The sequence below is a fragment of the Harmonia axyridis genome, chromosome 2 (assembly GCF_914767665.1).
Source record: "Harmonia axyridis chromosome 2, icHarAxyr1.1, whole genome shotgun sequence".
In the NCBI taxonomy this organism is placed as follows: domain Eukaryota; kingdom Metazoa; phylum Arthropoda; class Insecta; order Coleoptera; family Coccinellidae; genus Harmonia; species Harmonia axyridis.
This window is the reverse complement of record NC_059502.1, coordinates 56,481,185-56,504,467: the sequence shown is the minus strand read 5'-3', so window position 1 is coordinate 56,504,467 and position 23,283 is coordinate 56,481,185. Positions and strand designations below refer to the sequence as shown.

At 33.6% G+C, this 23,283-nt stretch overlaps 4 protein-coding genes across 11 annotated transcripts in view; 2 read left to right on the top strand and 2 right to left on the bottom strand.

The window, feature by feature from the left end:
• Window positions 1-5,164, top strand: part of LOC123672001 (sodium-dependent nutrient amino acid transporter 1-like) — an 80,744-nt gene extending 75,580 nt beyond the window's left edge. For all 3 annotated transcript variants that reach the window (XM_045605940.1, XM_045605941.1, XM_045605942.1), the window contains 2 exons: window positions 2,325-2,578; window positions 4,410-5,164. In XM_045605940.1, the coding sequence (XP_045461896.1) occupies window positions 2,325-2,578; window positions 4,410-4,940 (785 nt within the window). In that variant the 3' untranslated portion in view covers window positions 4,941-5,164. The remainder of the gene's footprint in view (window positions 1-2,324; window positions 2,579-4,409) is intronic.
• Window positions 5,165-8,236: 3,072 nt separating this feature from the next.
• LOC123674063 (ZZ-type zinc finger-containing protein 3) lies at window positions 8,237-12,070 on the bottom strand. 2 transcript variants are annotated; one of them, XM_045608910.1, is made up of 8 exons: window positions 11,929-12,070; window positions 11,511-11,735; window positions 11,345-11,458; window positions 10,954-11,091; window positions 10,797-10,899; window positions 10,524-10,639; window positions 10,173-10,469; window positions 8,237-9,191 (listed from the first exon to the last, which is right to left on the bottom strand). In XM_045608910.1, the coding sequence occupies exons 2-8, from the start codon at window positions 11,661-11,663 to the stop codon at window positions 8,730-8,732; spliced, it is 1,383 nt and encodes a 460-aa protein (XP_045464866.1). In that variant the 5' UTR covers window positions 11,664-11,735; window positions 11,929-12,070; the 3' UTR covers window positions 8,237-8,729. The 2 variants fall into 2 exon arrangements, with proteins under 2 accessions (XP_045464866.1, XP_045464865.1); XM_045608909.1 differs by having other exon boundaries at window positions 10,173-10,639.
• Window positions 12,071-12,080: 10 nt separating this feature from the next.
• Window positions 12,081-14,739, top strand: LOC123674064 (probable malonyl-CoA-acyl carrier protein transacylase, mitochondrial). The gene is made up of 4 exons (XM_045608911.1): window positions 12,081-12,757; window positions 13,083-13,300; window positions 14,236-14,463; window positions 14,521-14,739. Exons 1-4 carry the CDS (start codon window positions 12,175-12,177, stop codon window positions 14,686-14,688), a joined length of 1,197 nt encoding a protein of 398 aa, XP_045464867.1. The 5' UTR covers window positions 12,081-12,174; the 3' UTR covers window positions 14,689-14,739.
• Window positions 14,728-23,283, bottom strand: part of LOC123674062 (b(0,+)-type amino acid transporter 1-like) — a 31,190-nt gene continuing 22,634 nt past the window's right edge. For all 5 annotated transcript variants that reach the window (XM_045608904.1, XM_045608903.1, XM_045608908.1 and 2 more), the window contains exons 3-9: window positions 21,636-21,902; window positions 19,579-19,704; window positions 19,374-19,518; window positions 16,751-16,978; window positions 16,384-16,630; window positions 15,106-15,277; window positions 14,728-15,022 (exon numbers count right to left, since the gene is read on the bottom strand). In XM_045608904.1, the coding sequence (XP_045464860.1) occupies window positions 14,955-15,022; window positions 15,106-15,277; window positions 16,384-16,630; window positions 16,751-16,978; window positions 19,374-19,518; window positions 19,579-19,704; window positions 21,636-21,902 (1,253 nt within the window). In that variant the 3' untranslated portion in view covers window positions 14,728-14,954. The remainder of the gene's footprint in view (window positions 15,023-15,105; window positions 15,278-16,383; window positions 16,631-16,750; window positions 16,979-19,373; window positions 19,519-19,578; window positions 19,705-21,635; window positions 21,903-23,283) is intronic.

The window sequence follows — 23,283 nt, the reverse complement described above, 5'->3', positions numbered from 1 at the left end:
AATTTGAATATCAAAAAAATAATACAAATGATACAACCAATACAATATTTTACCTTCACCCTTATATATTTGGTATCCCACGTTGATCAACTGTCTGACCTTTTCCTGAAAATCCCTAAATTTCTTTCTAACACCGAAAACTGTGAATTCCAAAACTAGCACAAACCTGACTTCAATGTCTACTTGAAACTCTTTTTCAAATTTTGAAAATTAGAGTATAAACCAAAACTTACTTAAAAGAAAATCACTTCAATTAAAACAAATGTCTCAAAACAAATACCTCTAATTAATTATGAAAATTATTTATTCACTTCTACTTATAGATTTAGAAAATTAACGTTCAACGAAATAAATTAACTAAGTATAATTCAGGCCCAACAGCTGATTTTCTCCAACTTCCTAAATAACATACCTAAATATAAAAAAATCAGAATCCGACACACTCCTCCACCTCAACAAAATTAAATGTTTTCACCCCTGATAAAAACAACAATACGCTCAAAATAATTCAAATTCCAATATATTAATCATACACAAAGAATACAAGGTCTATTCATCCAAAAGTCTCCCAATTCAACAGTTTCTTTCTCAAACTTTACTCTAATACTTCAATATTATCAATCCTCAAAATTTCAACTACCAAAATTTAACTTTTTGAAAAATATCCGATCCCAGTCAAAAAAAAATTATCTCTTAAACTATCACCAATTTGTCATATCATCCCAGAGAAATAAAAATCAACTAAAATCCCTTAAGCTGTCACCAATTTGTCATGAACGGGTTGGTCGGAGAATGTTGACCAATCGTTCACTTATCTCCGGTTGAGATGTTCTTTTAACCCCTGGAAGAGCGGTTTTCCAGAGGTCTCGGAGAATTAATAAATTATGTAAATTCACTAAGATGTTATGTGAGTTCGGCCTGTCGCTTTAATGGACAGGTCTTATTAGTTGAATTTCTTTCTCTAGGGACAGGAATTAGTTTATTGGGTCAATGAAAATCGATTTAAATTTTAAATTAAATATAATAAAGCAAAATAAAAAATAACCAAAGTTACAATATCCCTTGAAATGTTGACTCAACGGCCAAAATTTTATAAAACAAAAAAAAAATGTCTCAAATAATCTGTTATTCAAACAAACGAAACAATATATCAACCTTGAATTTGGGAGAATCAGGACTACTCAAATAAACTTATTTTCATTAAAAAAAAAAACATTCAAACATCAACAAATAAACCAAAAAGTAAATAGCCAAAAACTTGCCCTTATCCCACGATGCTAGGTAAGTATTTTAGGCCCTGTCTAAACCTAGTTTTTAATTCTTTTTCAAACTGTTCACTCGAAAACGTGTAATTCCTTATATAACACTTCACTCCCGATCCGCGAACTCCGATCTAACCTAATTTATTCCAAAGAGATTCAAAAAACAAATTCTAACTTTATCCCAAAAAATTCCTATTTTACTGTTTCTGACCTATGTCAACCGTTCTTAGAATTAAAACAATTCCTTCTTCCAAAAAAAACTTAAAATTCCTTTAACTCTCTATCATCTACTAAACTTCCTTTATTCTTGATTCAACTTTTCAAAAAATTACTCTGATCTTCAAAAGAAATTGTTTTAATCTAAGTCTGGTTTCGCGACCGACGTTCTAATTCTCAACCTCTCTCAATAAGAGACCCTAAGCGATACTAACTTCTTCTTTTCCTCCACAAAAATCGTAACCTCGTACTTCTCTTAAGACCGCCCCAACAATTCCACAAGATACCATGCCAATTAGATCATTGGTTAAAAGATTTTTTATCCTTCTTCATTTTTCGCCAACAGACCTTCAACCTCAGTTCAAACTAGATTTTTATGCAGTCTTAGCAAGAACCATACTTCGATTTTGCCTACAGCCGGACGGATTTTCTGCTGTGTCAATGTGACCAAAAAGCATTTACTGAACTCAGATAAGCCAAGATTTCCCCGTATCTAAATGTATTCTTCTTATCCGTGAAAGATATATCGATTTCACCAACGTAGTGTCGAGACGTCTGGAGACGGTAACTAAGAAAAGCATTGATTGGAAAACAAAACATCCTTATGCTAAGATAAGATCAGTTTACATAAGGCGCGATCACTCTTTGAATTTAACGTATTTCCTCGGCATAATAATTCTAATAATTTCGATAATTTTCAAATATCCGCTTTACTACACACATTAGTGCCCCAAACACATTTAAACGTTCTATTGACTAGTAATTTCATTGAAAAATTATTTTTTTTTCTTGTTAACTTTATTATAACTACAGATTAAATTAATTCGAATATTTATATTTTTCTAGGTATCGAGAAAATTCAATGTGATTTCGAATTCATGTTGGGGCAAGTACTGTCCAAATTCTGGCTGGTGTTATGGTGGATCATACCCCTTTTGTTGACAGGAATTTTCTGCTGGGGCCTTGCGACTTTACCATTCGGAAACGACCCAGAATGGCTCAGTGGTACAGGATGGGGAGTAGTTCTTATGGCCACCATCTTCATATTTGCTATGGGAATATATACGATAACAAAACAAGATGGATACAGTTTCACAGACGTGAGTAAAACGAAATGTCGATAATAATGTCTGCACCAATAGTTTCGGAATTGAATAGATTTTGTTATAGAATTATAAGTTCGTCACAATGCCAGAAATTTTAGGTTGAGAATGGTCACAAACGATAAGGTTCGACTAACTGATGACGAATCATTCTTAAAATTATATTCTGTCCCCTTGTCCAGCAATATAGGTTTGGTGAATGCATTCAGAAAGATAGGATCCTTAGCGTTATTCTAGAGAATACTCATCGTCCAGTGTAATACTCCAACAATCAAAACATTTGCGTAATACGATATCGAATAAAAGAGTGTTCTCTTTCAATAACGAAGTGGGGATGGTGGTAACAGTTGCGGCCTGGGCTAGCGTTGAGGCTTGAATATTAGCCGCTCTCCAACCTTTGAAGAGGTTACGACAATTTTATTCCATTGTATATGGTTAATTTATTTGCAACAATGCATGATAAAAACAATTTTCTCTGTGAACATAAATATTTATGTTCACAGAGATAAGTATATTTTATTTTCAAATCAGTTATGGCGAAAAAAACTAGGTATATACCTAGTTTTTTTCACGATGACTGATTTGGAAATAAATTATATATTCTACGAAAGTAAGAAATATAATGAACACAAAAAACTCTTAAAAATGCTAAATCAAAGGCCACATATTCGAATGAAATGTTCGTGAAAAACTACATTTCTCGAATTTTGTATTTTTTTTAGATAAAGCGGAACTTAAAGGTATCGGCATATCTTTAGAGGCAAAAATAAGTGTATTTATCATCTCTTCAATTGATTGGTCACCAAAGTACAATTTTAAAATTTGAATTTTGAGAATTTGTTGTTGTTCTCTATCATATTTCTTACTTTCGTATAATTTATTTTATTTTCAAATCAGTTATTTCAAAAAAGAACTTAAATAGTCATTTCCACAGAGGAAATCATTTGTCTCATTCATTGTCGCATATAAATCACTCGTATATAATGAAATAAAATTAAAAACCCATCCCACGGTTGGAGAGAGACAATATTCAAGCCGCAGGGCTAAGGCAAGCCGCAACTGTCACCATCCCCACTTCGACATTGAAAAAACATTCGTTTATTCAATACTGTATCACGCAGAAGTTTTGAATGTTTGAAAGTTCCACTGGACAATGAGTATTCTCTGAATTAACGATGATTTTCTGAATGCATTTACCAAACCTGTACACGATAACTAACGATAACCGTTCAAAATATCAAGTTCCTATTTCAAAACCGCAGAATGAAAATTGGCATTTGGATGTAGAGCCAAAGAAGAATATCGAAAAACAAATTACCCGATATTTCGGTGACCAAAAAATCGACGGTGTTGAAATTTGGGATGTCCTTATGGAATAACACTTTCAAGTTCCGTACAAAATTTCAAGCTAATCACATCATTAGCATCACAGAAAATTCAAGATGAATATTGAAATAGCCAAACTTTGTGCAAAATTTTGTGATGATGAATTCATCAGAATCATAAAAAACCCTAACAAATTATTTTAAAAAAATGCCTAATATTTATTTCCGTAACAAAAGATTTTACAAGTCAATATATGAATCATCATCAATTTAGAGCTTCATTTAAAATTTCATGTTAATGGGGTCATCCGAATCATAAAAAAAACTAATAAGAAACCTGAAGCTTTTGAGCGCTTATTCTTTCATCCGTCAATTGCACCCTTGGAGAACACATACCTATACTATATACAGATCTGCAAGGGCAGAATTGACGTATGAATGAACGAACTCTCATTCCGGATTTTTTCACTAAAATTCAAAACTATAATATTTTCATCTTGCAGAAAGTAAAAACGTCTTTCCAACCCTCTAAAAATTGGGGACCCAAAGATCCTATGCAGCGGTACACTTGGGTACAATGGTGTTCGAAAATCCAACAAGGCGAAAGAGACTTCACCCTCAAGAGGAGAGGCACACGAGATTACACCAAAGGGATCAAGAAAGAAGCTAAGAAGAAAGCGGTCCAAGAAAAAAACATCACGCCTCAGAGTCCATCGTTTGTGAGCTACGAAGAAAACGGAAATGGTCAGATCAGGATCGTTGCAAATAATCCAACGGTGTTATCTCAGGAGAACGAGATGACCTACAAGAAAAACAGCGTTTCTCATTCTAACGGCAGTTCTGAATGGACGAGCACCGCGAAAAGAAAAGATGAAACGGAATTCAAAACGAATATGAACCCTTACGCAAGGAATTCAGACAGTAATGAGGAGTACGGGTTGTTTAGAAAAGGCCCATATTTCATAGACGAGAAGAGTATAGAACATGTGTGTCACAGAAAATACAGTAATACAGAGGATGCAACAGAACTCTAATTATACGTACCTACATATTTTCAGCTTTTATATTCTTAGGTTTATTTATTTTTATATCACGAATGAGCAATCATTGTCAAATGAACATACCAAATACATTTTGAATAGTTATGTTAATTCACTCTATATTATTGTTGCTATCTATGCGACTGCAACGTCATACAAGTATTTATTTTTTTTTTTTTTGGTTTGTTATTACCAATAAAAACTTTTTTAATCGTGGAGACTAACGATTGAAAACCTCCTACAGTTTACCCGAAATCCTTAATATTGTGACAACTTTCTCCTTTCTTTTCCATTATATTCCACCCAATGAATAATCCTCATGGGATAACTAACTCCATGATGCATAATGACCTACAATGAGATTCGCGAAGCGCAACGAGACATTTCAACAACCCCCCCCCAACAAAAAACATCACCTGCCTCGAGGATAGTTCGCCATTTTTGATTTCTTTAGCGTTTTTGCTAATCGTTTCTTGTTAAAGTCGTTTCCACTGGGTTTCTTTTTTTCCGGACATTTTCACCTACAATAAATTCTTGAATTTTTCGACGCGGATGAACAATTCGTAAGTAATATATCACATTCACAAGACAATGGGTACGATCGATGAAAGATTACCTATCACACCACAAGATACAAAGGGCGGTAAGGCATGTAAAGGTTCGAAAACTAAATGGGATTAAAAACATATTATATGTTCAGCTGAAAACATTCAGCATTTATCAGTAACTAGTTTCGAATGCAGAATCTTAGGAATTTTCCATATATTGAATGTTTGAACAACTTCCACGTAATTCGAAGTGTTGTTTTTCGTCTTTGTGAAATACTGCTACTTATATTGGTTGGGTTGCCATGTGTTATTTATTGAACAGGCGGCTTAGTAAAGACGATTTGGAGATTTTTATTGCAGGGAATGTTGATGAACACAGCGAAGCGGATCAATCTCATATTGGTTTTAAGAATCAAGACTATATTTCTTCAGAAATATGAAAGGGCGTCCACAAACTGGGCTAAATTGCCGCCCTTCGAAAATAGGCGCCTGAAACAGTCGCTTCGCTGTTTCACCCCTAACGCCGGCCCTGCATTCCAACTATAACCCAGTGCAATCACTCAGATTCGCGGTGCGGTTTAATTTGTTCTAGTCTGCCACAAAATCTAGAGGCAGTGCACTATGGACATACCCTCATAAAGTAAGTGATACAGGTTAGGAGAATACATTCGAAAAGACAGGAAATGCAAAATTATTATGAAGGATACTCATGGACCAGTGAAACAGAATGCAACAATCGAAACATCTGCGTGATGAGATATCGAATAAACGAAAAATGCCCTTTCAATGGCAAAGTGGGGATGGTCACAGGCATAGACAAACTAATCTAGTTTATCTATGGTCATAAGGCTGGGCTACGCCTTGATTTACTTGTCGAATTAGTCACTCTCCAACTCCAACCATAGATTGGCCAATATAGCTTCAAGTTCCGCTATTTCTAAAATGATTTCAACATTCTAGGAATGTGGGTGTTTATGAACATGAACAATTACATCGAGAGATAGATAAACCACCAAAAGCCATTAATGAACGAACAAAAATGAATTTTATATAAAAAGTCTTTTAAACATGGGCTAGAAAAAGCTTTGTTTTGGAGATACAGGATGGTAAAATATGATTTTTTTCAGGTGTGTTCCTCATAGCATCTACACTTCACAAGATATCAATCTGAAATTTGGATAGTTATCCCAATTTAGAGTTTGCATCACGTGATATGCGAATTTCGGTTGAAAAATTGCAGGGTGATATTTTTTCTGGAACAGTGTGCCCGTCTTTTTCCGCCAGAACTTTTGTTTTGTGAACCACTGGTACTTGAAGATAATGTAAATAAAAACTTTGATCAAGTACTGACAATATTTTGATTTTTTCAATTTGATCGTATCTTCTACCGATTCCTAGAAAAAAATGCTAGAAAATTCTCAGGCAAAATGAATTATCAGCCTAGTAAGCTGCGATAAATAAATTAATTATTAGTTTTGAAAGGAAGTCTGAATTCTTCAGTTCCTTAATCCATTATTTGTCATTCCACTCATACGGCAAACTACGCTAAAACTCTTCTTAGGTTTTTAGAAAGAAATTCTGATAGTGCCGTTCTGGTGAATACTACGCAGCATGCGGCGCCATCTTCCGGACAAGCAAAGGGTTGCCACACATTGTTTTTCTAGCTTGGTGGATGTTCTTTTATTTGATTTGAAATGCTGTAGGAACCTAACTTAACCGCACCATGGAGACTATTTAATCTCAATTTTCTTTTATTGGCGAGTTTGGGCGAGTTGAGATAGGCCTTTGTAGGCTACACTCTAACAATTGAGTGGTGAAAAAGCCTCTGAATTTACTATTTTTGTTGACTTGTTTCTGGGGAACAACGAATTTTCATATCATTTTGCCCAAATGTCTTCAATTTTCGAATTTTTATTGGTTTCTAGTCTTAAACGATTGGGTTCGTTTCACTGTGAAGAAAAATTAAAGTTCAAAATCAATTCGTCCATCCGTTGTGTACTCCTAAGGAAATGAGCTAGAGTTCAGGGTCCTAATACTCCTAATGTGATGGTTTAGTTCGTAAATGAACAAAATCCGTCGAAGATATACCCATATGAAATTTTGATTTCTCAATAATCAAAAAAAAAAAAAAATCCGAACTGAAATATATAAATAGATTGCAAAATATTTAAACGAATATTAATTTAGTTGGGGAACTGGCTTTTTTTTTCAATTCGGTATCTCAGAACATATCCATCAGATTTTACTGAAATTTCGTGTATATATAAAGTTCAGAGATGAAGCGAGTAATCCAAAAATTCAACTATATAGATTCCTGATCTGATTATCTTCAGAAGACAAACAGGATAATTTTCGGAAAACTAATGATATGCCTCAAATTTTCTCAGCAAGTTGCAGAGAGAGAGAGAGAGAGAAATATCGAGATGTTAAAGATTTAAAAGGTAGCAATTTTCGTCAACTTCATGATATATGACGTCATTCTGTTTTCTTAAAATTTCACAGATCAGGAAGTTTTGTCTTCAGATTCGTGTTATTTAGGAAGAATAATGTATATTGATGCAAAATTCTAGATGGGAAATTTCGTAACTAAATTATATGAGTACCAATTTGAACAAGTGCAGAAAAGCTCCAGACTTCACCTCAGTGCTTTTCTCATTGAAAAATATTTTTATTGGGGAACTGCACGTCGCTTTCCAATGTTTTATCACATTTTTAACTAGAAATATCACCATCAAAATAAGCTAATTTTGAGTTACATTTATTGACTATACATATAAAAAATTATTGTTTCTCTTTAGTCTTGACTCAATATAATAATATTTCTATTGACTTCACCATAATGCAATAAACAGATATTATATTTCAAGGATGGTATTTTTAATTAGAAAAGTATGAAAATGACAAAAAAAGTTTTTCATTAAAAGTTGCTGACGTCTTAGCTTCATTAATGTACCTGAAAACTCGAAAAATTGTTTTGCATTAAGCCATTTTTTCTTTATAAGAATGTGAACAAAGTTTTCAAATATAAAATGAACATTTTGTAATATTTTTTGAGTATGATTAAAACAAAACTGATTCAATAATTACCTTATTTTCTCTGCAATGTGGATGAAATCATTTTATGAACAAAATATGAAAAGTAGAAATGAAAAACAATCAAGGAATATACAAAATAATAGTTTCAAATGCTTCTTTTATACAATAAAATCACAGCCTAGGATTACAATGAAAAAATTCAGTCATTCATCGACAAATTAGAATGGAGATAAGCATATCCTAAATCCGAAGTACTATTAGAGTCAAACTGTTTATCTTCATCATAGTCTACATCATTCAGGTACCTATCTATCTCCATATCATTTACACCATTAGTCCCATTTTTTTCTTGAAGATTATCATATGAATTAGATGGTCGCTTCGATTTCAAAGACGGAACACTGCTATAAGCACTAGCATCACTATCACTGATGTTATTATTTGAGTTTTCGTTTGTACTTTCGCTGTCCGAGTCACTAGACATATTAGAATTATTGGCATCAGAATTTGGTAATGATACGAATCTATGGAATACAGGGTGGGGATACTCGGAAAAGAGTTGGGATGCAAGACAGTCTGTGCAGAAATTAACTGAATCCTGTATGCAGGTGCTGCAATGCCATCTAGTTCCTATTATGGGTTCTTCATTGCAATAGTTACACTGAAATAATATAATTAAGATTTCATTGATATTGATAAATGTTGACTAATCCAATTAAAATTTAAATAAGATGGTTATTCAAGTACTTGAAAGCTGAAGTAACCAAACTCTTGTCTACAGAATATTTAATTAGAGTGTGATGCATGTTTCGAAAACGCAGAAGCTATAGTATAAGTAAATTACAAAACATCCAAACTATATAGGACCACCACTTTAGTGAAGTAGGTAGCACTCTTCCAATATAGCATAACCAATCATTAAAATGTGATAAGCTATAATAAGCGATAGGATATATAAAAAGGGTGACCCATTTCAAAGATCCACTGAAATGAATGATATGAAACAAAAACAAACAAAATGTTTTTAGTTTTTCAAGAATAATAATATTCTACAAAGAAAAATGTATATTCCCAACTCAAAAAATCTATTTGGCCTTGAAATCAAACTTCAAGGTAACATTGAAGATCTGCCTTCGATGTCCCCCTGAACGCTAAGAAACATTCTTTTGAAATATTTATACTTTTTCACCATTTAAACATTTACTTTCGTAGATACCTGATCCTAATATTTTTCTAGAATGTATACCCAAATATTTCCTTTCTCAGAAATCTGATTTTAATATGTTTAACGAATTCTGGAAAGAGAAATAACTCAAAATGTTCCGTTTTAGAAGCAGTAGGGTAGATTAGGATTACTGGTAAGGGTAGCGCCCCAAATATTTTGCATGCTTTTATATTTTAGCTAGTAACCTGCAGTTACTGAAGATGACAACTATGTTTTTAAACATACTCCAAACCCTAATTGAAGAATCCTATAAATAAGTGTGTTTACTACAATTTTTAAGTAAAGTACACAGAGAACTCAAATTCACACTGGAATATCGCAATTAAATTACAATTGGATGGTAATTCAATTGTTGCCTATCGAAAGCTTGAGACACTATACATACTAACTTAATGAAAAATTCTCAATTATACTTACCTTATATGTTAAATGTTTATAGGGTTCAGTCCGTTCTCTTGCTTTAGCCTTTTCTATCTTGATCCTACTCAACAGTTCCATTTGCATTTCAAGTTCAGATTTCTCTATTGTCTGTTCTTTATTTTCCGATTGATGATAATCAGTTTGTAAAAGGTAATTCGGATTGCTTGAAGTGGATTGTTTTGGGCAATCTTGTAGGGAGGGTCCAGGGACACTCTCGGTTTCATCCATATAAACGGAAACGTTATATTCAGGAAAAAATGTTGTTGGCTTCCACATGTTGTGCTTATGTTTATTCTGGAGGAAAGTTATTATAATATATAGTGTTAAAATTTTCTTTGAATAACTTACCTTTCGTTGAAAAGACGATGATTTTGTCACTTTTCCATGAACTGGTATGCCAGCTTTGGCCATTTTTTGGAAATATTTTTGTAATCTACTTGCAACTTGTTGCTCTGTTCGTGTCTCTGAAAATACATATTTCATTGATGACATTCTTCAAATTTCATATATTGGTTTTTAATGGGAATACAAGATTTTGAAAAAAATTATAAAAATTCCATTTGAAATGACCGTATGTTGTATGTTTAGTTTTAAACACTGTGATGAAAATACAGTACATACTTAATTCCATTGCTATTTTTCTGTGCCTTCTGCTTTCAATAGCTTCCTCAGGATACTTAATCAATAGTTCTTCCAAGTGTTTTTGCTCTTCAGATGTCCACAACTGAAAGAAAAAAATTAGTATTGTAAAGTAAAAGAACAAAATAAAAATTTATACCTTTTTATGAGTACTCTTATTTCCATGCCTGCCCAGATCAAGGGTTTCTTTGTGGTCTGTAGCTTTATCACTGTAAATTGCTTTCAACTCTTCTTCTGGAACTTTCGTGTTATAACTGTACCAATCTATATATGGAATCTACAATGATATTTCGTTTAAATACAACTATAGAGGACATAATCACTACTTGGAATATATTATATGCCTCAAACTATTCTATATTTATCTGTATCTTTATGAATTTAATGGACAAATTAAACCATATTCAAAGTATATTTTGATATCGATATCAATATATGAATTTTAAGCACTACGAAACCAAATTGATTTTATTTAGTATGGTTGTTTAAATTATATTAATTTCAACATGAAATATTAACATCCCTTTTACCTGAGCAATGTTTTGCATCGGTGGAATTTCTAACCCATCTTCTTTGAGTGCCTTAATGAAAGATTCAGGATCTTCAAGAGCATTCTTTTTCATTTTCCTTATTATTTCATAGTCCTAAAATAGTAGGTGTAAATTTACCAATCCAGAAATTCATTTTTATTATTACCTTAAATGCTTTTTCTCTTTGAGCTGATAAAATAAATAAAGTCTTCAATAATTCACTATAATCTTTGTTTCCTCTGAGGGCCAAGTGATCTGATTCGAAATAAAATAAATCATTTTCCTTATGATCTACATTTTCGGTGGTAAGATCTTCCATTACGAAATTCGAACAACCCGCCACTGGTGTTGTTGTTGGACAAAGACAGGTGCTCGTTCTCAAAACGTATATCTGTAAAAGACACTGCTTTTTTTTTGGGTTTTACAATCAGTGAACAATACATAATTCGATAAAATAGTGATTTGAATAAGTATAGCGAAACAGAAATGTATTAACAATTAGTTGTTTCGTCTTGAAACTAGGTATAAGTGACAGTTTGGTGAACATAACCTTCAATAGGAGTGAACAACAACGATTTATTCACCTTTTTATTCGGAATTCATCTAATATTTTGGTATATTTCACTGCACAATCATAGGATCAAACGGATTAAGTGGATATTTTTATTTTTTGCAACCCATCCACGTGTTTCACGCACAAAATTTGCATGGTGCGAAATCGAGTGTTTGCAAGCTAGTTGTGGTTTTGGCGGGACATTTGAATCTTTAATGTTTGAAGAGTAGCATTAAACATTATCTTTAGGAGTTGATTGAAAAATTTGTTTAGAATTATGTTGTGCTTTCGTAAAAGACTGTTATCTTTGTATATAAATAATGCCAAAGAAATAACGAATATAAGAAATTATTGTAAAAACAAAGAGGGCAAAAGTTCACCTCTTAAAGATTTATTAAATGATTCAGCTTCATTTCAAGACTTAAATGTAGGCAACATTGAACAACAATGGGCTACACTTCCTTATTTAGAAGGAACTGCAATAAGAAAGCAAGGAGAGAGCTTCAAAAAAGAAAAACATGATGCTAGAGAAACATCTATTATATTATTTCCTGGTCAAGGAAGCCAGTATGTGGGAATGACAAAAGATTTGATGAAATTTCCCATAGTTCAAGATCTGTTCGAGCTTGCAAGTTATATTCTCAAATATGATCTGAAGAAGTTGTGTTTAGAAGGCCCAAAAGAAAAATTAGATCAAACAAAATATGCCCAACCTGCAATCATGGTTGCTTCTTTAGCAGCTATCGAGAGGTTGAAAGAGGAGAGGCCGAATGCTATAGATAAATGTGTTGCTACTGCTGGATTCAGCTTGGGAGAGATTACAGCATTAGTTTTTGCAGGAGCTCTTGAATTTGAAAAAGGTAAACCTGCAAGTGCATAGATCATAGAAACCGAGATAAAATAATTTTCATTTTGTTTCATTCACTTTCAGATATATTTTTCAATCTTCTGTTTATTTTGCTGTTATATTATATGTAGGATTTGAAGTTATACATTTCTGTAAAAATACTTTCATCCATATATATAATCTGATAAATTTTTCTGTATTCTACTTACTAAGCAGATATAGTGTCTTAAAGAGTTGTAATATGGAGGAGCTTCTTTGAGAGTTCTCTGACTATTATTTTTCTCAATATATGATTAATTTAGGTACCTCTGAATTATAATATTCTTTTTGGTTTCTAGCTTTACGATTAGTTCAAATACGAGGTGAAGCTATGCAAATGGCCTGTGAAACATATGAGGGAGGCATGGCTTCAGTATTTCTAGCCCCTGATAGCAAACTCAGTTATTGCCTTAAGAAAGCAAGGCAATGGGCTGTAGATAGAGGAGATCCTCTTCCTGAATGTAAAATAGCAAACTACTTAAATCCAGGGTGTAAAGTCATAGCAGGCAGTATTTCAGTGAGTGGAATTTTTATTGAAATAATAATCAAGAAACTATTTTCATTCATTATGGCAAAGAGATAGAATATCCCAATCAGCAAAGTATTAAAATGCCCTTCACATCTCACAAAAGATTCAATAATTAGCCACTTGAAGTTTATAAAGGTTCTTTTTCTTACTTTCATTTGAAATAATTATTTAACCTTAAATTTATTATTCCTGAATATTTATTTATGATATCCATTTTTGAAAAAATAGTTGGTATATCTTTTTTTTTATCAGTAATAGTTGTTTAAAGCAATGAAAATTCTTATGACAGGAACATACTTGATATGTTTTTATCTTAGTTGGTGTTTTGAGTGATAGAATTTTGCTGAGAAAAAAATTGTATCAAGTTTCCAAAAAATGATTTTTTTTTAACTTTGTTTCCTTGATTTTTTGGCTTTATCATTGATAGATCGTATTCTCGAGCTAGAAGAGTCAATGTTACTGCAACCGATTTTTGTACTGAATTTTATGCAAATAGCTCCTAAATTTTCTGAGAAAAGCTCTAGATGGTGGACGTTTGGCATTTTTTATTTGATTTTTGGATTTTACATATTCCAGAACAACTTAACAAAAACCGCCTTATTTCCCTGATTTGTCCCAGGCTAATTATTTTTTCGTTATTTTTTTATTCTTTAGGATGAGTTCATTATTATATAGGGAGCACACTTTGAAGGCAATATAACAAATTTGGAAATGATACATATATTTTCTGTTTTACTAACCAATTCCTCCTATCAAAATCTCTTGCTCAGGGCTTTCATAAATTGTCTAATATATATACATAAAGTAAAATATAACTCAAACTAGTTATCGCCTCCAGATGATCTATACATAATTATGAATTGTAATACAATGAAAAATTAATCAAAATTCGTGGAATATATGAAATTTATCTTATATTGTAGGCATTAGACTATGTAGAAAAAAACTACAAAGAATTCAATCTGAAGAAAGTGAAACGGTTGCCTGTTTCTGGTGCCTTTCACACCCAACTGATGCGTCCTGCAGTCCAACCTTTCAAAGAAGCCCTGGACTCGTTGAAAATATCACAACCTATTGTGACGGTTTATTCTAATGTAGATGGTAAAAGATACAATTCTGCAGAGCATATCAAAAAACAACTACCACATCAAGTGAGTCTCAACATTTTTGCCAGAAGTGTTAGAGTCTTATTCACGTATTTGTTTCAGATTGTTAAACCAGTGAAATGGGAGCAATTGTTACATGTAGTTTATGAAAGGAGAGCAGATGACTACTTCCCACAATCCTTTGAATGCGGACCTGGACAATCATTGAAAGCTATGTTGCAGAAAGTAAATGCTAAAGCTTGGAGCCACTGTTTTTGTATAGAAGCTTGATTGTGTTTTTTTTAGAGTAAATAAATAATATTTAAAAAATAATTATAAAAACATGATTTTATTTAAACATTATAAAATAATTATTTTAATGAGTTAGGAAGACAGCAGAAACTCGTAAATTGTCTTGACAGTTTCACTCTTTCGAAATTCCGAGTATCCAATAGAAGCAGGTACATTGAAATGCAGTTCTTCCAGGAATTAGGCAATTATTGATCTTTCAATAACCAACAGATAGGCACATCGAGGTCATGGGTTTTTTGAGCTTATCAGGTGGCTGCAGTGTGATTTGGAGGTACAGCTTCAAAGAGCACTTGAATGAAATACGTCAGTTTCGCTGAAATTGAAAATAGCATTTTTAGTATTTATGTCATAGTTTGCAAGGAGAAGGAATTGATTCCATTCCTCTCAAGAACTTACCAATCAAATATTCTGGTCTGATCTTTTTGTAAATGAACCATGTGTAGACTAAAGCACCAGCCAATATGAAACCTAATGCAAACAAATACTTCGGACTAGGATCAGTTACAATTGGAGTCAGTGTAAGATAAATAGCCACAAACAAAATGAAAATTGGAATGATCGTTGGCACCTGAAAAAGAATCATATGATAATAATTTCAAAATTTGGATAGAATGAATAATTTATTTTTGCAATGAAACAGTACAAATTAGTGCGCTTGTTCGTTTCATAAAAAAAAATTTGCGTGGGCGATAACAAAAGATTAACAGGAAACTAAATCTTATTTTCAAGTATTTTTGTCTACCTGTATATGGTTGGCAAATTTCGATGTTTTAGCACTACAACTTTGAAATCAGAGATAGACGAAATCTGATATCCCGTTTTTATTCTCTTTTTCTGAGAAACTAACAAGAGGAGTATTCATCTTAGGCAACCTTTTTTCGTTCTCGAGTTATAAGCGAAAATTGAAAAAATTGCGCATAATAAAAAAAGGTCAAAAACCTTTTGTCATCCAAGAGTCTCATTATTTATATGGTTTCAACTGTTGGTGAGCACAGAAAAATGGAGCTTCCTATAAGATCAGTCTCCTTCCGTCAATCGACAGTTAAAATATTGAGACTCTCTTAGATGGAAAAAAGGTTTTTTACTATTTTCTATTATTACATTGATAAAAACCATAGGATGTTGTATATTTTAGAAATCAGTAAAAATAAAGCTTTCAAAAAATCGCACAGAAATTTAAAGTTGTTATTAAAAAAAAAAACATACATTTGGGTCATAGCTTCGCTATCCTGCTAAAAAGATGAACACGCCAATAGATTCTACATGAAAAAGTGCCTGTATAATGTTTTAATTTCAGAGCTCTATCATCAGTATTAGCGGAGATATAAATTTTGTTCGATATCGGCAATTTTTTCAATTTTCGCTTATAACTCGAAAACAAAATAAGGTGGCCAAAAATGAATATTTCTATTGTTAGTTTCTCAGGAAAATAAAACGAGAATGGGGTATCAGATTTTGTATATCTCCTCTGGTAGAAAAGCTGTGGTGCTAAAATATCGAAATCTGCCCACCCTGTATACATGTTAATGTCCAAAATTACCGAATGGACTTCATTGCGGCTCTCAAAGATAGATTCAGGAGTAATTTTGTTTCATCAAAATCCAATAAAAGTGGAACAAGTCATTGCCATTTATATTGAAATCTGTTCATATAATCTTTTTGAGGGTTACTCACTCTGTAAGGTCTTGGAACATCTTTCATCGTCCTTCTCAATACCAACAGTGAAACCATGGCAACACCATAAAAGAACCAAATAAGAAAACTGGCAAATTCTATCAGTTCCACAATGTCACCAAGAACTATAAATAATAAGGCAATAATTCCCTGCATTACAACAGCTGGTGAAGGTGTTAACCTTCTGTAGTGTACGTACGACATACTCTCCATCATCAAGCCATCTTGGGCAGAAACGTAGCATAACCTGTAAAACCAAAATATAACTATACATTTTTCCTTATTGTAGGAAATTAAGATCAATTTTTTGTTCTGAATGAACTATTGTTATCAATAAATAAAGTGAGTATCTAAACAATATGCATACCTTGTAACTCCAAATTGGATGCTCATCGTACATCCGAAGGTACTCAGGGCAACACCTAGAGGAATAAGGAAAGATGCAGAGCCCAGTGTTTTATCCCCAAATGTTACAGCTACCGCCTTTGAAGTGACCATTTCGGGTATTGTCAACACGGTCATATAAGCAATATTCATCGAGACATACAAAAATGTCACAATTGGTACACTGATGGCGATACTTCTTGGGATGTTCCTGTAAAAAAATTACCATTGAATACCGAGCACAAAGTGAACAGCGGACTAACATTAGCCAAATGTTATGAAATTTTGGGTCGAAAGTGGTTTGAAGCGATTAGGTTTGATTAATGTATAATAAATTTAAGGTCGATATTTATTTTATTATCTTATTATTCTTGATAATGTCCATATAATTCTTAGATTTCGCAGTATCAAAATTTTGGAGAATTTTTTTGGAAGGTTCCGCCAGAGTGTTTCTCTTCCCGTTTTTCTTTCTCCTAGATGTCATCCTTGTTGGTTCAGTTACCTATACCACAGGCCAATTCTACCCATCCCGTATCACACATTTTCAATTGGGGAAAGTTAGGTAGATCTGGCTCACCATCACGGCAAGATATTGACGTTAGCCAATATATCTTGCACGTGCACCACATAATGCCTTCAAATGAGGGGGACAGGCATTATATTGTCGAAAAATTGGGTCCTCCAGCTCCTGAAGAATAAAGAATTCTAACACTTCATTGAATATCGGTGATGGGTATTCATATTGCCTTGCCTGGGATGAACCAACTGAGACTTACTTCCATAAGCAATAGCTCCGAAAATGTATTATTATAAATTCATTGTCTCTCAGAAGTTATATTTTCGAAATCTTAAATCTTGAATTAAACTTGAAATATCCCTAACTCATGTGGAGCAGTTTAATTCAAGATTTAAGATTTCGAAAATATAACTTCTTAAGTCAATAGACTTAACTTGCAAAAAAATATGTTTTAAATGAGATTTTTGTGATGAAAATTCATATTAATATATGATTTCAAGTTGCAGGAAATAAAATTAATTTTAGCCTGTAGGTCTGCAGCGTATACAGGGTGGTTAAGAAAAATCGAGTAAAATAACGAAACTTTATTCTCAGAGAATTCAAGCATTTTAAGACTATTAATACATTGTTTGGCCTCCACGGGCATCAATAATAGCATCTTTGGATACTACACACGAGGTTGTTGAACATTTCTTGAGGAATTTGCTTCGATAAACGGGGCAGAAGCTCTCTCAGATCATTTAAGGATTCTGGGGTAGGTTGATGATTATCTAATCTTCTTTGGAGCATATCTCATGCATGTTCTATGAAATTCAAATCTGATGAGTGCGGAGGTATTAGTAAATGTGGAATACAAAGCTCCTCGCGCGCATTCTTAACTATGGCTGCACGGTGCGGTCTAGCGTTATCGTTCAGAAATTGAAAAGCTTCACCAATAGCAGCGTGAAAATTTGGCACAACATTGTCAATGACATGTTCCCTATAGTGTAAGGCGGTCATATTCTCAGGACAAATATGTAGATCTGTGCGCCCGTTGAAACATATCCCGGCCCATACCATAACACTACCCCCTCGGAATGGACGGACTTCTTGGACATAGCGACGATTAAGGGGTATGCGTGGGATTGTCCATACCCTTATTCATCGATAATTTGAAAATCGTCTATATCTGGATTCATCAGTGAAAAGGACACTACGCCAATGATCGTTCCAATTGATATGTTGCCTTGCCCATTCCAGTCTTTGACGCTTATGGTCACGTGTTAATGGAACTCCTCTTAATGGATGCTAGAACCTAGATTGACCTCTCTCAAACGTCGTCTGATGGTTTCGATGGAAACTTGGACCCCATCTGCATTTCGAAGAGTATTCCGTAGCATTCTACACGTAGATGTAGGGTTTCTTCTCGCCGAAACGGTGATGAAACCATCCTGAGCAGGTGGTGTTTTTCGTCGCCCACCAAGCCTTGGTCTTTCCAACACGGAACCTGTCTCCCTGAACCTATTCCAAAGTCGAGATATCACACTTGGAGCCTTTCCGCTACAACAACCTGTGTTAGGTCACCCTGTAGCATTCCAATAGCCCGATTAGCCTCAGCGTTTGTTAATTGACGTCTTGGCATTTTCAGAAAGCTCGTTTCAAATCGCGGCTGTTGATAAACTGACTCCAATTCAAAATAAGAACATTCATGAAGATTATACAAAGAACCAAACTTAAAAAAAAAGGCGACCAGATTGACGAAATGTCTCATACTGATTTTTATTGGATCGATTCAAGTTATTATTGAATTTTAAATGATTTTACAGCGATTTTCTCGAAGATTTCATACTTTTCAAAACGATTGAATACGATATCTTTAACTCTTGTGGAACAGTATATTTTCGCTACTAGACTTGTTCCCATAAAACCTTCAACATTAAGTTCAGATTCTAACGTGAAATGTCTAACCAGCTTTCTCTGATCTTAGAAGAAAGAACTACTTAACATAAAAATAACATCCCCTGCTCAGTAGAAAACTGTTCTTTCAATCACCACAGTGATTATCGCAAAACGTGTTTTTTCAAAGGAAATAACTGTTTACTTCACTCACACTTCTGGTCGTTTGATTTCCTCTGTCACGATGGTTACTGCTGACCAGCCATCATAAGCCCAAAGACCACTATAGAAGGCCAAGGCTATATTTTTTGGAGCTAGTTTAGTCCCAACAAATCCAGTTGTGAGATGCTCAGTATTTCCTGTAAGAAAAATTCTAATTGTCTTCATAAAGCACTCAATAAGTCAATCGCTAATATTACCTTTCGATATCTCATATGCTCCTCCTAATATAACGATAAGGCAAGCGAAGATTTTGAAGATTCCAAAGGTATTCTGTATTTTAACGTATAATTTTACGCTCATCACATTGATGTAGGTTATAATACCTGAAAAGATAAAAAGTTTCAATAACATACGAAAATACTGAGGATATTATACAGAAATTAAATAAAAATCAAGTGAATCAGCAATAACTCGAGAAACGAAGGTACTGCAACTAATATTTGAATTATTGAAAATCATTTTCACATGCATTGGAGTGAGCTGTAGCTCTAGAGTTGTTTCTATATTGGAGGTTGAAAGGGAATGAGAGACCCTTTGGACAATTCTAAGAAAAAAAGTCCTATAAACATGGGTCCGTAAACGCTTTATTTTCAAGACACAGAGTATTTCTTGTAGTCCTACTTTTTGTGATGAATATACCAGTTAATCGAATCTTTATTAATATTCGCTACAGATTCCGTAGATAAATACCAAAATTTATAATTAGGTACCTAATGTATTCATCACAGCTGACTAACTGTACCTTTATAATAATTTGGATTTTTCTGTGGATTACTAGAGAATTGTTTGAAATTTTTTTTCTCGAAATTGATAGCAGATATGACATAACTACAAAGCACCAAAAAGTGTAGTACTGGATCAAAGTTTCTTTTCACATTTTTCCAAACTAATCAGTAGTCTACCATAAAGAAGTTCTGAAAAAAAATATATCACCCTGTAGATTTGCATATCACATTTTATGAAAAATTCAAATTGGAATGTCTATGCCAAATTCAAGTTGATTATCTTGAAAAGAAAGGGGGTTATGAGAAAAAAAACTTGAAAAAAATCAAAATGTAATACCCTTCATTTCGAGAACAAAGCATTTGCGAGCCCATCTTTAGGGGACTTTTTTTCTAAAAATGACCTGACGAATCTGTCATTGTCGATGGTTTTGAGGGAGAAGTCCATTTATGCCAGATCCTCCTTTTAATTCTTCATTGTGAGGGGTGGAAGTCAAATTTAGAATTTCAAATGGAAACATCTGCTGTTTTCTGCTGAACTCTTTGTTTTCAGTACATGTAAAGGGTGTTTTTTTAGAGCTATAGAACTTTAAATTGCAATAAAACAACGATGGATTATTCGATTGACATGAATTTTATTTATCCGCTAGATAATCTTGTGGCATTACATTTTAAATATGATTTCTGGCATATGACCGCCACGGCTGGCTCGATGACTTTTTCCAACATTTGTGGCCGTATATCGGCAATAACACGGCGAATGTTATCTTCCAAATGGTCAAGGGTTTGTGGCTTATCCGCATAGACCAATGACTTTACATAGCCCCACAGAAAGTAGTCTAGGGGTGTTAAATCACAAGGTCTTGGAGGCCAATTCACAGGTCCAAAACGTGAAATTAGGCAGTCACCAAACGTGTCTTTCAATAAATCGATTGTGGTACGAGCTGTGTGACATGTTGCGCTGTCTTGTTGGAACCACAGCTGCATCATGGACATCATGGTTGTTCAATTCAGGAATGAAAAAGTTAGTATTCATGGCTCTATACCGATCACCATTGAATGTTACGTTCTGGCAATCATCGTTTTTGAAGAAGTACGGCCCAATGATTCCACCAGCCCATAAAGCGCACCAAACAGTCAGTTTTTCTGGATGTAACGGTGTTTCGACATACACTTGAGGATTAGCTTCACTCCAAATGCGGCAGTTTTGTTTTTTGACGTAGCCATTCAACCAGAAGTGCGCTTCATAGCTAAACAAAATAAAATGGACGTAGTGCGCGATACGTATTCCGCACAGAACCATTATTTTCGAAATAAAATTGCACTATTTGCAAGCGTTGTTCAGGCGTGAGTCTATTCATGATGAATTGCCAAACCAAACTGAGAATAAATCACTTGACAGCTGTTGAATCGGTCGCCATCTTGAACAGTAATGCCAACTTAAACTTATATACCTCGAAAAAAAACACCCGTTATCTACTATTATTGATCATTGTGGTATTTCCGGTATTCTTTTACAAGTAATGGCTTACCTAATGCAAGTAATGCCACAGCTTTGATGATTTGGTCATCTTTGATGCAAAGATAGTCCAATAAAGGTTGACAGAAATATTCTGAAAATGTCAAGATGATAACCGCTACTTCAGCAGGTCTAATAACGAATATCATCACCCAGGAATATATGAAGGCTGGAAGGTTGCCCCAAAATTTATGAAGGGGACCGAAGGAGTCCAAGAAGTAGGCGTATTCCGCTCCTGATCTTGGAATTACAGTACCAAGTTCAGCGAATGCCAATGCTCCTGAAATATTACATATTTTTTATTAGTGTTGAATTCTTAATTTTCAGCAATTACTGGATTGTGCTTTCCATATGGAAGGATCAATACAGCAATCAAGTGATTTTATACCAACTTGAAAATACCAAGTATTATTTGACAGAATGTGGTTCTGATGTCGTGAACATGAAATTTTTCATCAAACTTGAAATTGTTATTATATATTTATACAGGTTGTATATGAAGGGTTGCGAAAAAATTCAGGGGGTGATTCCTTGTCAAAAAATAGGGTGAGTCTTTCATATATTTTGTTGAGCCCTCCCCTGCTTAGTTACAGCCCCCTAAAAGTTGTTTTCAATTTGTGAAAGTTTATGATTGTTTTTTTTTACATTTATTTTATATTTATACCAGTTCTCAATAAAATATTGTTTTGACATCAGCCTATATTTTATCAGCCATAAATTTAATGGCGAAAATAATTCCAGCTACCACAACAGGGGGACCTCAAAAAAAAGTTTATATGAGAGACCCACCCTATTTTTGGACAAGGAAGCGCTCCCTAATTTTTTTTGCAACTATTCATGTGAAATTTCAAATCGGTCAGATTCGTTGTTACTGCAATACTATAGGTTTGCTTTCTCATGGAATTTTTTTCGTTTCGAATATGCAGTTTTGAAATGAATAGGAACACAACATTTCGAACGATCGTATTTACGGAACCCCTAGTCGTATTTTGCCCATTTACGAACTTAAACGCAGCATTCGAGATTCGACCCTATCTAGAAAATTTTGAGCTTCTAGAATTTTCTCTTAGAGAACAATTGACATCACAGCTGGGCGATATAATTGAATTTGCACACGAATCAGTGAGTCTAACCTTATCGTTTCAGACCATTCATGGCTCCAAAATTAGGAAAGTTGCAGACAATGTGATGAAATGATAGAGCGATCAAGAATATCCAAGAACGAGTGCTCCCAAAAAAAAAAAAAAATTATTCTATGGTTTGATATTCCCTCTTACATCGTTGAAATATCTAAACATAAAATATAAAAATAATGAATAGTTTTTTAATGAAAGATTTCATTTTTATATAGAAAAAGAGTATATTATAAGAGAAATCATTGAATGAATATTTCATTGCAAAGAGAAAGAAAAGTCATGGAGAACGATATCAACCAAACCTAAGTTTTCATATCAACATATGATATGATAATCATGAGAACGATACTGTCAATAGCAGAAACGATGAATTTGTGTTGCTAAGCATTTATAAAATTTTGGTTTGTCGATCAACTGAATAAGAAATCAGTTTGAAAACAAATATTCATGCAAATTCGTAATAGTATTCTTTAAACAAAATTCGGTTATCTTAAAATCCATCAGAATTCACTAAAATATTGTTGG